This window comes from Carassius gibelio, chromosome A2, assembly GCF_023724105.1.
Source record: "Carassius gibelio isolate Cgi1373 ecotype wild population from Czech Republic chromosome A2, carGib1.2-hapl.c, whole genome shotgun sequence".
NCBI classification, from domain to species: Eukaryota; Metazoa; Chordata; class Actinopteri; order Cypriniformes; family Cyprinidae; genus Carassius; species Carassius gibelio.
Window position 1 is genome coordinate 21925023 of NC_068372.1, and position 16916 is coordinate 21941938.

Consider the following 16916-nt stretch of genomic DNA (forward strand, 5'->3'; position numbering starts at 1 on the left):
AGAATTAAGGTCTTTTGTAAAGGTCTTTTTTAAGTCTTTTGCTGACAGACGAAGAGAAGGCTCAGATACCTCTGAATTTTCATTTACAAGTATCAGAAATTCTGGTCGAAATCCCCCAAAAGGGTCATATACAACACCCACTGTAGTTACAGGACAGAGACACATTGTCACCTCTGAAAATTTATTTTTCTGAAGACAAAGGCTGTATTGTGTCAGCAAAACTATTTCCTGTATGGACAAAATACATGCAATTGTATTAATTTAATTAATGCTAAGTAACTTGTTCACAATGTGATACATTTTAATACATAAAAAAAAAAAAAAAAATATATATATATATATATATATATATATATATATATATATATATATATATATATATATATATATATATATATATATATATATATATATATATAAATATTTAACTATGAGTAATGTCAGTGGTATCCAACAAAACAGAAAAATGGTTTCTGATGAAGAGTGATCGTAAAACTATCAAAGCAGGATGGTTCTAAATGAATCAGGCTTTCAAGCATTCCACTTTAGAATTCAGCTGAGGCTTTATCTTCTTCCCTGGTTGGCTATTTTTCTTTCTCAAAATGAAAGTACATTTATATAATACAATGTTTCATTAGATTTAGAGAGGGAAAAAAACTGTTCAGCGATGATTTATTGTGCATGATTAGAAGCTGGTGTCTCATTTTTTTTTTAAAATTTTTTTTAATGCAAGATCTGTTAAGGTATTACGTTTTTGTACAGAGCATGGGGGTTTCCTGTGACTGTGGGCACCAGGGCACAGTAGTACATGGCAGAATCTGTCTCTACAGCAGAGGAGATCTTCAGATCCACTTGTTTGTTGTCTTTATTCACTGCAGCAGTAAATCTGGGTGGTCTGCCGTCACTTACAGCTCCATGTTGGAAGATGTAAAGGAGGAACTCCGGTTTGGATCTGGGATATTGTCTGTACCATTGTAAATTATTTACAGTAGCTGTATAGTCTTTATAACTGCAGGACAGAGTAATACTGTCACCAACACGTCTATTTACATTCGGTGACAAGGGTTTTATTGTGTCTGCCTCTGTGTGACCTAATGGAGAGTAAAAGCCTAAATAATAAATCAAACAGTAACTCCTGGTAAAAAGTAGTAGTAAATAAGAAAAAAGTACCAGGTCTAGATTAGAGAGAATTTTATCTTACCAATACACATCCACAGAAAACTGAGGAGAATAAAAATAATCATGACAGCAGAAATCTGAAGAAGAATCTGAGAGACTTGAGTATCATTCAGACTGGATGTCTTTGAATTCTGACATCCTCCCTCAGATTAAAATGCTTCTACATCTTGATATTAAGCTCCGCCCTATGGGAAAATTATTTAGTTTTTATACCTTAGTCTTTAAACCAGTTAATGTGACCTGTGGTTCAAAGTCTCCAGCAGTGTATATTAAAGCAAAGGCATAATAAGTTTGTAATGCTTAAACTTTAGCTGAAAACATTAAACGGTGGAGATATAATTGCTCGTTTTTATTTTATTTTTAAATGTATTATTTTTTCTTATTTCATTTCTGTCATTCATCACAATTACCAGGTGGCCAACATTTTTTTTCTTTACAATTTTAATAAAGTTTTGAACTAATATTTTTTATAGCAATTGATTAGAGGTTAAATAACTATGAATAAAATAAGTATTCACTTGAATTATAAAATGCTGTATATGACTTTTTAAAGATGGAGATTAGGGGTGCTCCGATCACGATCGGCCGATCATTATGCGCATCTCGTCAATAAAGCCGGTTTTCTAATCAGCGGTTAATTCCATCAGGTGCGTGATTTCACATAGAGCAGCTGTTACTACAGAGAGCCGTTGTTAATAGAGAAGATGCGCCAATCCACTTCATTTTCAGCGTTTTTTGGTGCATCTTCTCAGTTAACAACGGCTCTGTGTAGTAACAGCTGCTCTATGTGAAATCACGCACCTGATGGAATTAACCGCTGATTAGAAAACCGGCTTTATTGACGAGATGCGCATTAACGATCGGCCGATCGTGATCGGAGCACCCCTAATGGAGATAACCATGTCACACCGCAGGTCCTGTTGGTGGTCATGAGTAGTTAAATTGTGATTGCTGAAATGCAGTATAAACAGAGAATCATAGAGGACTGCATATAAGCCAAAACCTCAGTACAAGTAATTTATTCATTTAAAATAATTATCAAAATATTGTTTTTGTACTGTGTTGGAAACTTTCCTGTCACTGTGGTTTGCAGAGCACAGTAATACAGAGCAGAGGTGATCTCCAGATCTACCTGATTGTTGTTATGGATGCTAGTGGACATACTGTATGCGGAAGAGCTGGACTAGCTGGCACTACAACTTTAGTGGATTTATCAATTAGCAGCAGAAACTCTAACTTTGATCCAGTCTTCTGTCGATACCAGTGAAGAGGGTAAGCTGATTCATCGAAGGTACAGGACAGTGTAGCATTACTGCCTTCGTTTAAAGACACATATACTTTATCTGAACTGATAGGACTCTTATAGCTTCACCTGCAAAGTAGATGAACAGTTCAGTGTTACCAAAATCATAAAGTTGTACATTAATATAATAGAATTAGTAAAAGGTGTCAAAAGACTGTGGCTCACCTTAACTCAAGACAAATGTTAGAACAGAGCAGATGATGATCATTGTTGTATGAAGTTTGAATGTAATGTTCAATGACTAGGTGTGTATCAAGCCTCTTTGAGCTCTTCTGCTCCATTCCACATTAAGCTGTGCCTACATGTATCTATGGAAATATGTGTAGTATTAATCCTTAAGGATTCATTAAGAGACGCTTGTGTTACTGATGGCTCATTCAGTCACTGAAATAATACATACTGTAAAATGTTTGTTAAGCATCAATACAAAGCATGAGTTATATAAAGAAAGATTATGTGCAGAGGAAAAGTGTTTCCTGTCACTGTGGGCCTCAGGGCGCAGTAATACTGTGCGGAGTCTGATACTTTAGCAGGGCTGATTTTCAGATCCATGAGCTTTCTGTGTTTGTCAACTTTAGCAGATAACCAGCGGGCTGATGGATCTTCTTTAACTGGATCTCCAGATTCAGTCATGTACAGAAGGAGTTCTGGTTTGGATCTTTGATACTGACGATACCACAGTAGATTATACACAGTGCCAGTGTAGTTGCAGGAGAGAGTAACACTGTTACCATCTTGAGCTTGTTTTTCAGAACCATGAGATGTTATTAGATCACCAAGAGAGTCTCCTAAAAAAGACATACTAAATTTACTGTTGTGATCAGATAAATGCAATACTAACATTTTAAATCAAAAGAGGACGTGATAAACAAATCTCACCTGCGAGTACTGAAAATATTACAAGTGCACAGAGCAGCATGATGGAATGAAATGACAAACTCAGATGTGTTTTTTCCTGACTGGAACACAGTGATTGAAGCCTGGAGCTCCACCCTGTGGCAAGATTTGCCCTTTCATGACAAGTGTTGAGGGTCACAGAAAAGAGAAGAACGCCCTCTTCTGGGTGAACAAACACATTTAGGCTTTCACAAATCACTGAGGACTTGGACAGTATTTGTATTTTTACCCTCTGATGATTACTTCTGCCAAGTTAGAAGGTTCTTAAGTATCCGTCATATTGCTGTTCTGTAGGGTTATACTTTGGCATCACTTTATAGAGAGAAATTTTAAACATTAAGTTACTGACATTTTTCTTAAATTTTTGTTGTGCACATGGAAATTACTGTAGCACCTAATAATGCAAACATATATGACATATTTATCGCATTTTAAGAAAGTGAAATCAAACAGAAAATAAATGCTTTCTGTATAATGGAAACAATGGAGTTGGATTGCACATGGAAATTTTAAACTTAAGTATAAATGTAGTAACACACACACTAAAAATGGTCTAGAATTTTTTTTTCACTCAGATATTACTTGTAAATTTCAGAAATTAATCACAAAGATAAAGCAAACAACACATTGAAACTTTGAAGTAGAAAGACTGAAGTAATAATCTTAGTTTATTTGCAATTTTGAAGAAAAAAAAAAACTTGTTACATCACAATACAAAATGATTCCACTGAAATCAGAGTTTTTGTACAGTGCAAGTGGGTTTCCTGTCACTGTGGGCACCAGGGCACAGTAATACACAGCAGAGTCTTTGACTTCAGCAGAGGAGATCTCCAGTTCCACTTCTGTGATTGCTTTTTTAGCCACTGCTTTGAGACGTAAAGTAGGTTCGGATGAAAACACAGTCTCTGTGCTATAAGTAAGGTACTCTGGTCTGGATCTTGGATATTGGCGATACCACTTAAAGCTTGGCCCAATGCCACTGTATTTGCAAGAGATAACAGCATTTTGTCCAACTAAAACATGCTTTTCTGGTAAGAGAGATTCTATTGTATATGCACCAGCACTTTCTGTAAAAGAAGAGGAGAGAAAATGTTTAAAAGTAATTTTTGTTCAACATAAATCTGAATATATAGTGATGCAGAAGAGAGTTACTGTAACATGTTCAGTCGACTGGTACTGATGTTAATGAAACAGAGAGTGTTAAATTATTACTTACCAGTGAGCAGTGGAAATACAATAAAGACAACAGTAAACATGGTCACTGTTCAGTAGACAGAAAGCTTGAAGTGTCAAACTCAACCTTGTGTCAGTCACATTTAGTCTGAGCTTGAGCATCAGACTGCAGAGCTCCACCCTGTGGGCAACAACAGACATCTTTGTGTTGAGGCTACTACAGTATGTTATATTCATACTTTCATAATTACTTTTTCTTTAATGAAAGATTTAGCTTATCAGGAATACAGGTATCTTCGGTGACTATATATAAGATCTTTATAAGAGTTTAGTACTGTAGTACAGTGAAGCAGCTTCTCAGCTCAGAAGAGCACCCTCTTGTGGGTCAAACTTGAATGACTGTTTTAAACTTTTCAGCTTCATGATACAGTTAGGTGGAAATGAATAAATATGTATGTTATGAAAAAAAAAAAAAAAAAAAACAAGTTAAACAAATATGAAAAATAGCTTTTTTTAGTAGTGGTCTCAGACCCCAGCTGTATATCACTGTTTCTTCGATGTGAAGATGATACTCTGCTTTGTTCAGTTTGTTGCTGCTGTTTGATTGAAAGACATTGGACAAATGTTTGCACTTGTAAAATGTTATTCAGTATTTTATTTCATGCAACATCAAGCTTTCATTGCTGAGGATTCAGATTTATTTTTTAGGTTTATGTACAGGTAAGATTGTAAGGTTTTTGTACAGTGTTTTCAGGTTTCCTGTCACTGTGGGCTGCAGGGCACAGTAGTACAGAGCAGAATCTGTCTCTTCAGCAGAGGAGATTGTAAGATTCACTTGTTTTAGGTCTTTTGTAGCTTTTGCTGACAGACGACGTGAAAGATCAGGTTCTGAATATTCTGTGATGAGAATGAGGTGCTCTGGTCGAGATCCAGGATATTGACGATACCACTGCAGATTATCTACGTTGCCACTGTACTTACAAGAAAGAACCACGCTTTCACCTCTGAAAACATGCTTTTCAGAGGATAATGGTTCTATTGTGTTCGCAAAAGAAATACCTGTAAAAAAAGATATTTATTTTTATTATTAAACTAAAGATTTTAGCATCATAATCACACAAAAAATTTGAATGTCTCTTACCGAAGAATAATGAAACTGTCCAACAAAAGAGAAACATGATGGATGATCTTCAGAGAAGTCAGTGAAAGTAGAGAGACTTTGAATCAGCATCTTAGTGAGAGAGCTCCGCCCTCTAAATCTACATTTTCTCTGATAAATACTGTCTCTGTGTGACGAACACTTTGACATTAGAAGAATATTATTTGGGATATCATTAAAAGTTTTAGAAAATTAGCTAAACATGTAAATAAAATGAATTCCTCCTCATCTCATGTTTTTGTACAGTGTTGGAGGGTTTCCTGTTACTGTGGACACCAGGGCACAGTAGTATATTGCAGTATCTGCCACCTCAGTTTTGGAGATCTCCAGGTTCAGATGATTTTTGTCTTTTTGAGCTTCAGCAACATGACGGTCCTTCTGCGCTTGACCCAAACTTTCAAAAGCTTGCAAGAGAAATTCAGGGGCAGTGTTGGGATACTGTCTGTACCACTGCCAACTCTGAATGCTACTTCCACTGTAGTTGCATGAAACAGTCGCTTTTCCTCCTTCAAAAGCATTATTTTCGGAAGACAGGGCTGTTATTGCATTCGCAAAAACACTCTCTGGGAAATCACAACAGAACAATTAGTGCACATTCAGTAATTGTATCTTCATTAATATCCTTTCATAGACATACGGTTTATAGAAATATTAACAAATATAAATATCAAATGTAAATACCTGTAAGAAGTGCCAAAACAGTGAGATAAAACAAAACCATTATGACTGTCAGTTATATGACTGTTAGTGATCATATACAAAATAAGATTTGTGGATACATGGCCTCCCACTGCTGTACCCATTCTCACCAAACTCCACCCAAAAGATTGTGGGACTCTGTTGACTCTTAAAAATTAATAGTGCACACAGATATTTCACACAACATACATATATTCCCTGTGAGATTCTTTAAAAAAAAAAATGATTAGAAAATGTTCTTGTATTTACTGGACATCGAAAAACTAAAATGAAGGGCATCTTTGAATTAAGAAGTGTTATTCATCATTTATGAACAATTTTTATTTGAACAAATGTAAATACCTTAATGAATTACCAAAACAATAAAGCAAAACTAAATAAACATTTTTCTATATATTATTGGAAATTTTACATTTTATTTTCTTAGTTCATTACAAACAACTTATTAAACAAGCAAAGGCATCCATTTAATATGTTTGAAGGTCTCCTGTAAATTGAGGAGAAGTGTGTGGATGGTCTGCCTGATCATCATGCAATAAAGACACAGTCATATAGAGGTTTAATCTACTATTTAGTGTAGTTCATCAGATTGTTCGTTTAGTTGTTCTCCCCTTAATTTCGTACAGTGTTTTGTGTTTTCCTGTCAGTGTGGGCTGCAGGGCACAGTAGTACAGAGCAGAGTCTGATACTGAAGCAGAGGAGATCTCCAGAACCACACGGTTTCTCTCCTCATTTAATTTAGCAAACACTCCAGGTATTTGAGGGTCAGCTGGCTGCTCGAATTTGGCTTCACTAACCAGAAACAAAAACTCTGGTTTGGAGCTGCTGAATTGACGATACCACAGGAGAGAATCACTATTGGAAGTCCCATTGTAATTGCAGACCAAAGTAATGGAGTCACCATCGGTAACAAGTTCAGACGAGGAGAGAGGAGCTATTCCTTCTCCACATGCATCACCTGAAACAGACAGAGCATTGCAGTTTAATACCCATTCAACACAAATGATTAATGTCTGATGACAGTATATTTGTGAAGTTTATTTAAAAGGATGAAGGTCACATATCTTACCTGAAAAGAGAAGAATGAAGCAGACACTGTATAGAAACATCGTGGATCATCACAAGCAGCTCAAACTTCATAACTCACAGACTCTGACTGAATTTCCTTTTTGAACAGTTACTTTAACTGAAGATTCAAATGTCTTTGGTAATTTGAGTGAACACTGCCATCTGCTGTACATTTTATGCTATTACTTCACTGATTACGAATTAGTTTGTATTATAATTGCTAGGGGTGTCACGATTCTCCAAATCCTCGATTCGATTGCATTTTCGATTCTAAGGTCATGGTTCGATTCGATTCTCGATTTTTACATTTATTCTCTTTAAAGCACAGATTGTCATTTTTCAAACTAGACTTTTATGTAATATAATATCTGACCTTTATTTGCAATGTACCACATTACACTGTCAAATTTAAAACTTTTATTAACAACATAATGTAACAATAACTTATATCTTTAGTCAATTGAAAACTTAAAATAAACTGCCATCCAGTTTCTCTTTTGTAAGTGCAGCCTTCACAAAAGATGACATTCAAGTTCATAACAAAACAAACAAAAACAATAAAAAATGACTAAACTAACCTTCAAATATTACGATGTATCTATTTAAAAGATTAAAGATAAAACACTTGTTAAACACTTCACTGTCATTCATTTATATATATATATATATATATATATATATATATATATATATATATATATATATATATATATATATATATATATTATGTATGTATGTACAGTATGTTTGTGTGTGTGTGCATCATTACAGTCTGTAAAATATGTGTATCTCTTATTACAAGACTGCAATCACTAGCAATCAGAAGAATTCCAGTTAATCAAGTATCTACAAAAGATATACTCTATAAACAATGCATTAAATTACATTAAAGACAAAAATAAATTAAACAAGCAAAAGAAATGATTACTCGCATGTATCTGGTCCACTGATGAAGTCATGGGTCAAGTCAAGTGAATTTTTACTCATTTTCTAACAGGCGTCGAATACTGACTTTAGGAAAAGGGGAATAACCAATGACATTTGAGATAAAAACTAAAACAGCAAGCCCCGTCCCACGACTGACAAAAATAAAATTGTTCGCGCGAGCAGAGGTGAGATGATCGAGCGCGAGGATGTGGGGAATGAGCATGCGCACGCGAGGGCTTTTATTGCGCACAGAATACATGTCACGCGCGCGAGAGAGTTTGAAATGAGCTCGCGGGCTTCCGTTTCTTCGCATCCGATTCAGTTTTCCTCTCGCGGAAGCCCATATAGCGCGCGCGCCAGCATCAGTTGAATGCTCGGTTATTTTTGTCATTGATTTGCCGTCATACAACATGGGGGCGTGGCAGCATCGACGATTCCACTTTTTAATTCGAAGTTCGAGACTGTGACTTAATTTCGATCGATTTCGATTTAAAATCGAAATCGTGACACCCCTAATAATTGCAGTAGTTATTTAGGGACAAGTACAGTCTGAATGATGTAGAAGGAATGTTTGATTTTAGATCTTAATAAATTTATATCAGTTTTTGTCAGTAGATTAAACCTTAGCATCACTGCTGACAATGCTACAGTGTGTTATGAGATACTAATAATGCCACCAGTGTCTGCAGTAATACATTTCAATCAATCAGCTGTGAGAGAACAATGTGATTATTCATAATACAAAATATTTAGCTGAACATTTAAAAAGTTCTTTATTGGCATTTAACATCTATAGAAACTTTCTTTCTTTCTTTCTTTCTTTCTTTCTTTCTTTCTTTCTTTCTTTCTTTCTTTCTTTCTTTCTTTCTTTCTTTCTGTTTTCCTCCTCATCTCAGGTTTTTGTGCAGTGTTGGAGGGTTTCCTGTTACTGTGGGCACCAGGGCACAGTAGTATATTGCAGTATCTGCCACCTCAGTTTTGGAGATCTCCAGGTTCAGATGATTTTTGTCTTTTTGAGCTTCAGCAATATGACGGTCCTTCTGCGCTGGACCCAAACTTTCAAAAGCTTGCAAGAGAAATTCGGGGACAGTGTTGGGATACTGTCTGTACCACTGAAAACTCTTTATGTTACTTCCACTGTAGTTGCATGAAACAGTCGCTTTGCCTCCTTCAAAAGCATGCTTTTCAGTAAAGAGGGGTGTTATTGCATTCGCAAAAACATTCTCTGAGAAAATATAGACAACCGAAGAACAGTTATAATAGTTCACCTTCAGTAATTGTATCTGTTCATTGATATGTTTTTATAGGAGTATATAGTCTCCTAGCATATATATATATATATATATATATATATATATATATGTATATATATATATATATATATATATATATATATATATATATATATATATATATATATATATATATATATATATAGATTATATCAAATTTACATACCTGTTAGAAGTGCCAAAACATTAAGGTAAAACAAAATCATTATGACTGTGGGAGATCATATACAAGATGAGGACAGGTCTAACTTCTGCTGTACCCATTCTCATTAAGCTCCACCCAAAGGATTTCCTACAAGTGAAATCTGAGGAAATTGTCTGTCATTTCTTTTTTGCCACTGAAAAAATAATAAATAAGTAAAACAAACAAACAAACACATAAATAAATAAAATCATCTGCAGTACATTTTGTTATGTTTTTTTCCTTATTACTTTGCAATACTAATGCAATAGCTGTTTACGGAAAAGTAGTTGGACTGATGCAGACAGTATACTTGACTTTAGATTTTGCTGATTTCATAGCAGTCATTTGAATTTATACAGGATGAATCCTATGCATTTTCACTGTTAATCTGTTAGTCCGGCAAGACTTCTGTTTTATGAGATATACGACTGGAAATAATGCTACCAAGTGGCTGCAATAAAGAATTTACATTTGTGTCCTCTGTTGCAACAGAATATTTAGCAACTAAACCTCTCATTATGGAAACAAACAAACAAACAAACAAACAAAAAAGAAAAAACTGAAAATCATCTTTGATGTAAAATGAAACACAGAAAGTATGGAATTGGGAATATGACACATCCAATTATGGGACATGCTATATTATTATGCATGAAGTGTTTATAAGTGTTTAATATAATTTGGCATCATATCAAAATGGCAACTTCTTGACAACAAACTTGAGTAGGTGAAGTGATTAGATCACAGTTTAGTTAATGCTTTAGTAATGGATGATTTATTAATATTTTGTATTTATACTCTGAAATGCAGTAATGAGAAAAATAAGAAAATGCATTATTGCGCAGCATAACAACATGATAGCAATGCAATAGATATGCTGACAAAATTCGGACTAAAATGTGTCAAAATGTATACTGTATACTGATGATAACTGTTAGAGTGGTTTACTAGATGCATGTCCTTAAATTCTGATTGTGTATTTTAGTATTCTGTTTTCTTGAACATAAGGTCAGTTGATAAGGAGACAATGATTAGACAAATGAAACTCAAAATCTCATTCTTAATCCTTTGCTCCCAAATGCTGGATCAAAATCAATGCATAATGATCCAGTGAGCACTTAAATGACATTGCAGCTTCTATTTAAATGTGTCTGATATTTTGTACAGTGCATGTGTGTTTCCTGTGACTGTGGGCTGCAGGGCACAGTAGTACAGAGCAGAATCAGTTGATGCAGTGCCAGTGATCTCCAGATCCACACGATTTTTCTCCTCATTTAATCTAGCAGATATTCCAGGAATTGGAGGATCCGCTGGTTGCTTAAATGCAGCTTCATTAACTAGAAACAGGAAGTCTGGTCTGGATCTCGGGTACTGACGATACCAATGGAGAGCATCTGTAGTAGCTGATCCATTGTAATTGCAGGACAGGGTGATTGTGTTCCCTTCTGAGACAAATTCATTAGGAGAGACTGGTGCTATTCCCTCACTAGAGGCATCACCTAAGAGAAAGAGAGGAAGAATGATGGGAATAATGAATGGAGATGAACAGAACTACAGAAGTGAAGTATGTTATATTGTTTTTTTCTTAAGTTGTGTTTGTTTGATTAATTGAATTTATCTTACCTGTTAAGAGGGAGATAAACCACAGACAAAATAGGAATAACATCACTGACAAGGAACTGATGAGCAACTATGTTTGAAACCTCTGCATGTCTGAAGGAATTGCCTTGAATCTCCTCCCCTTATTAACCATTTGTAGATTTTTTTTTAAAATTTAGATGAAGAGCTCTCTCTTGTGGAGAATTGTAGCCATCACAAGTGTCTGTGCCCATACATTGGCCAGTGGAAACTCTGTAAAATAGTCAAATAGAACCAAATCAGCAGGAGGAGCACAAGACAGAAACTCAGATTTAAAATCAGTAACAGCTTGAAACGTATCTTCATATTTTACAGGCAAAGCTTGGTATTACAAGTAGATTACTTTTTATAAACACTGGACATCACTACACTGCAGCGAACGCGCTCACAACAGACCCGGAAGAGAAGACAATGCTGAATAAAGTCATAGTTTTTGCTATTTTTGGACCAAAATGTATTTTCGATGCTTCAACAAATTCTAACGGACCCTCTGATGTCACATGGACTACTTTGAAGATGATTTTTTTACCTTTCTGGACATGGACAGTATACCGTACACACACTTTCAATGGAGGGACTGAGAGCTCTCAGACTAAATCTAAAATATCTTAAACTGTGTTCCGAAGATGAACGGAGGTCTCACGGGTTTGGAATGACATGAGGGTGAGTCATTAATGACATCATTTTCCTTTTTGGGTGAACTAACCCTTTAAAACTGTGATATATAAAAGAAGCTGAAAAATAAATATATTATCAACACTTCACTGGTTATACATTTCTCATGTTTTCATACAGCGTAGCTTTGTTTCCTGTGACTGTGGGCCTCAGGGCGCAGTAGTACACAGCAGAGTCTGATACTGCAGCAGAAGAGATCTCCAGATCCACTCGTTTCGTGTTTTTATTAATTCTTGGAGTTAAACGCTGTGGTATGTTGTCACTCATCACCCCACTTTCATAGATGTGAAGGAGGAACTTTGGTGAAGATCTGGGATACTGACGGTACCAATGGAGATTATCAGGTACTCCACTGTAGTTACATGTGAGTATTACATTTTTACCTTCTAAAACTTGTTTATGGGAGTCATGGGACGTTATCATGTTTGTCAGGATGTTACCTATCAGAAATCAAAAATAAATAAATGAAATAAACAAGAAAAAGACATTGAATAAGACAATAAAAATTTTTTTGCTGATCACAATCTATTCATTAATTTAAGTCATGGATTTTGAGAAATGAATCAAAACTCACCTATATGAAGAACCAAAATGAGAAAGACAGGCACGCACATGTTGGATGACACTCTGACACAGTGATGGTGAGATGATTCCACATTAGAAAATAAGCAAAGTCAAACTACTGTAAGTCAAAGTAATCTAAGAGCTCCACCTCTTGACACAGTGTTGTACCCATTGGGAAGACAACAATATCTATTTTTTATATAATTAAAAGTCATGCAATATATTTTTGTGTAAGCAAACAAGAATCATAGAAGATCAATATATATAAAAAAAACACTGCACATGCAAAAAATTTGTCTTCACCTGTAGTTTTAAAGAGCTACAAACTAAAGTCATTGGTGACTGTACTGCATTGAGGACTTAGATGTTATTTGTATGCATCAAAATTCAAAAATTGTAAAATGTTTGCTGGTCTGTGTGAAATTGACATCACATGATTAGAATCTCCAACCTGATCTCACAGGAAAACCTACCACTTTTACAAGGTGATGATTTCGTATGAATTCGATATGATCTGAATCTTTAGGTCTAGAATTGGGGGTCCAGTTAAAAAAAAACAAAAGCCACTAAATTATTTACAGATCATATTAGCATAATAAATTTAGGTTGAATATTATATTTTATTATACAACAGAATCAGACTTAACTCAAAACCCAAATTCATCACCAAAACTGAATAAAATTCACATAATGTTACTAAACTTGGTGACAGACTCTAAAGTATGGTTTTAATATCTAATGCTAATAACAATTATTTTAACGATTTTAATGGTTTGGATTTTTGTAATATATATATATATATATATATATATATATATATACATTTACTATACATGTGTATATATACATGTACAGTAGATGTATCTTTCTAAGTAATTAAACAGATTTTTTTTAGGAAAATTGGAGTTAATAATCCAAATATTATACATATATCAGTTTATATATATATAAACTGATATATGTATATCAGTTTATATATATATATAAACTGCATTTCATCACTTCCATGGTCACAGTGCACTACACATTGCTGCTTCATTTAATTTATGAATCTCTTGGTTTTGGCTGCTGTATCAGTTGCAGGTGTTCCCACATACAGTAATGGTTTTGGCAGATAATACATTTTGGTTTGGCTAATACTTTGATGATTTTGAGTTCAAAGCATGTGTGTTTTTGTAAAGCTTCTCAGAAACTTTGTATCACTGGGTCTTTCCGAAGAGCACAGTAATAGAGAGCTGAATCGTTCAGAGTAGCTGCTTTAATAATCAGTTCAGTGGATGTTCTGCTTGTAGAAGATTCAAAATGAGGATCTGGTGTATCACCCCAACCATCTCTTGATCGTGCACCTTTCCACAGTATGTACTGTGGCTCACTTTTAGGATACTGTCTGTACCAATAAAGGTAAACATATTCACTGCTTGTTTCATACGAGCAACTCAATGTGACCCGGTCGGTTTCATCTCTGATAATAACAGCTTGATCTGGGACAATGCGATCACCAAGAGCAACTGGAAAGGAAGTAAAAAGTGGTATGTGAGGACTCACATAAATATAAAATCTGTTTTTTAAATTGAGAAATGATGCATTCATTTAATTTTTTTTTATCAATTTAAAAAAATAGCCTACCTGACGCAGCTACGAGAATTAATACCACTGATCTTCTCATCCTGAATTTACTGATCAGCTATGTCTCTGTTCACAATTGGTGTTCCTATTTGTTTCTGAGCAGTCTAGTACCACTTGTCACACGTCAACATCGCTGCATGCTTCTGATGTTGTTGAGTGTGGTAAAAAAGTGCTGCCCCCTTGTGGCATTTGTGCAGACTCTTTGGCCTCATACTGTAGGTTGTTTAAACCATTTTCTTCTCCGTTTAGCTATGAGAAGGTTTATGTTTGGTGTACATGCATTTCCTCCCACTGTGGGCTGCAGTGTGCAGTAATACACTGCAGAATCCTTCACATCTGCAGGAAAGATTTCCAGATTCACAGCCTTGTTTTCTTTATTGGCTGAAGCTGTCAGCCGAGGGTGAGGAGGTGTAGCCGTTTGATTTTGTCCTGACTCCATGATTAGAAACAGGAATTCTGGCGCAGAGTTGAGATAATGTCGATACCACTGTAGATTATTCATTGACAGATTGTAATGGTATTTACAAGAGATCGTAATTTTTTCATTGACCATTGCATGGATTGCAGGAGATGTTGGGGTAATGCTGTCTTGTATACTGGCACCTGAGAAGAATGTTACATTAGCAAGTCAAATCAAGTAACATTTATTTGTATAGCTCAATATACAGTACAATACAGATTGTTTGAAGCAGCTTAACAGAAATAAAAAGCACAATAACAGCATTCAAAAATGAATCAGTTATGAAATGACTTCTGTTTCAACTGTAAGCAACTCTCCAGAAGAAACTGTCACTAGTCAGCTTGAGTCAGTTCAATGTTGATTCAGTTCTGTTCAGTAACTTTGCTAAAGTTGAAAAGCATCTAAACGTTAGCATAATGTTATCAGCAGATACACACTGTGAATGTGTAACGAAAGGAAATTCATTAAATACATCAATCAACTGAAATCTTACCAATGAATGCCATTAAAACTAGTAGCAAGCAGCTCATTGTTTAAAATAATGGTATCCTCACTGAGCTTTGCAGAACTATTCTAACAGCCTCCGTTCAGACAACTGAAGCTCCCTGCCAGTGTTTTCAACACCCAATCACAAAGTGATTTTTAGATAAAATTTTTAGATGTTTTATTTTTAAATATACACATACATTCAAAAATTACAGACAAAAGAAAACTTGTATACTTATATTCCCAGTCTATTATTTAAAAAGAAACAGACACACACACACACACTACTTTTTGAGTAGATAATAGTCCTATATTAAAATTTCACGATAAATATTTCACCAGTAATCCAGCAAGTGTACTAACCATAAATGACCATAGATAGCAGATTCATTCTAGTAAAAAGATAGATCATGATATTTTACTTTTTTTATAATTACATATTTTTCTTTTTAGGGCTGTTACACTGTATCTTAGATGTTACAGTATCTTAACTTGTTGAAGGAAGTTTACAAGGTATGTGTCCAGGAAAACATGTTTTTTATGAATTTTCTAGGCAAGTTTTTGTACAGTGTGTAAAGTTTTCCTGTCACTGTGGGCTGCAGGGCACAGTAGTACAGAGCAGAATCAGTTGATGCAGTGCCAGTGATCTCCAGATCCACACGATTTTTCTCCTCATTTAATCTAGCAGATATTCCAGGAATTGGAGGATCCGCTGGTTGCTTAAATGCAGCTTCATTAACTAGAAACAGGAAGTCTGGTCTGGATCTCGGGTACTGACGATACCAATGGAGAGCATCTGTAGTAGCTGATCCATTGTAATTGCAGGACAGGGTGATTGTGTTCCCTTCTGAGACAAATTCATTAGGAGAGACTGGTGCTATTCCCTCACTAGAGGCATCACCTAAGAGAAAGAGAGGAAGAATGATGGGAATAATGAATGGAGATGAACAGAACTACAGAAGTGAAGTATGTTATATTGTTTTGTTCTTAAGTTGTGTTTGTTTGATTAATTGAATTTATCTTACCTGTAAAGAGGGAGATAAACCACAGACAAAATAGGAATAGCATTACTGACAAGGAACTGATGAGCAACTATGTTTGAAACCTCTGCATGTCTGAAGGAATTGCCTTGAATCTCCTCCCCTTATTTACCATTTGTAGATTTTTTTTTTTTTTTTTATTTAGATGAAGAGCTCTCTCTTGTGGAGAATTGTAGCCATCACAAGTGTCTGTGCCCATACATTGGCCAGTGGAAACTCTGTAAAATAGTCAAATAGAACCAAATCAGCAGGAGGAGCACAAGACAGAAACTCAGATTTAAAATCAGTAACAGCTTGAAACGAATCTTCATATTTTACAGGCAAAGCTTGGTATTAAAAGTAGATTACTTTTTATAAACACCATTTGTTAGTTCTCGAACCGGACATCACTACACTGCAGTGAATGCGCTCACAACAGAACCGGAAGAGAAGACAATGCTGAATAAAGTCATAGTTTTTGCTATTTTTGGACCAAAATGTGTTTTCGATGCTTCGACAAATTCTAACAGACCCTCTGATGTCACATGGACTACTTTGAAGATGATT

At 35.1% G+C, this 16916-nt stretch overlaps 1 long non-coding RNA gene and 4 gene segments (V, D, J or C); all 5 read right to left on the bottom strand.

The window, feature by feature from the left end:
- Positions 1 to 2702: 2702 nt before the first annotated feature.
- LOC128031091 (T cell receptor alpha variable 12-3-like) lies at positions 2703 to 3455 on the bottom strand. The segment is given in 2 exon segments: positions 2703 to 3270; positions 3362 to 3455. Coding segments are annotated over 2 exon segments (408 nt in total).
- Positions 3456 to 5328: 1873 nt separating this feature from the next.
- LOC128031142 (uncharacterized) lies at positions 5329 to 6611 on the bottom strand. Its single transcript, XR_008188050.1, has 3 exons — positions 6393 to 6611; positions 5694 to 6274; positions 5329 to 5611 (listed from the first exon to the last, which is right to left on the bottom strand). It is a non-coding gene; the product is annotated as an uncharacterized LOC128031142 (long non-coding RNA).
- A 315-nt stretch (positions 6612 to 6926) lies between these two features.
- On the bottom strand, positions 6927 to 7557 carry LOC128031085 (T cell receptor alpha variable 4-like). The segment is given in 2 exon segments: positions 6927 to 7368; positions 7480 to 7557. Coding segments are annotated over 2 exon segments (414 nt in total).
- Positions 7558 to 10680: 3123 nt separating this feature from the next.
- Positions 10681 to 16494, bottom strand: LOC128031098 (T cell receptor alpha variable 14/delta variable 4-like). The segment is given in 2 exon segments: positions 10681 to 11380; positions 16356 to 16494. Coding segments are annotated over 2 exon segments (405 nt in total).
- LOC128031114 (T cell receptor alpha variable 26-2-like) lies at positions 12275 to 12814 on the bottom strand. The segment is given in 2 exon segments: positions 12275 to 12634; positions 12769 to 12814. Coding segments are annotated over 2 exon segments (387 nt in total).
- Positions 16495 to 16916: the final 422 nt, after the last annotated feature.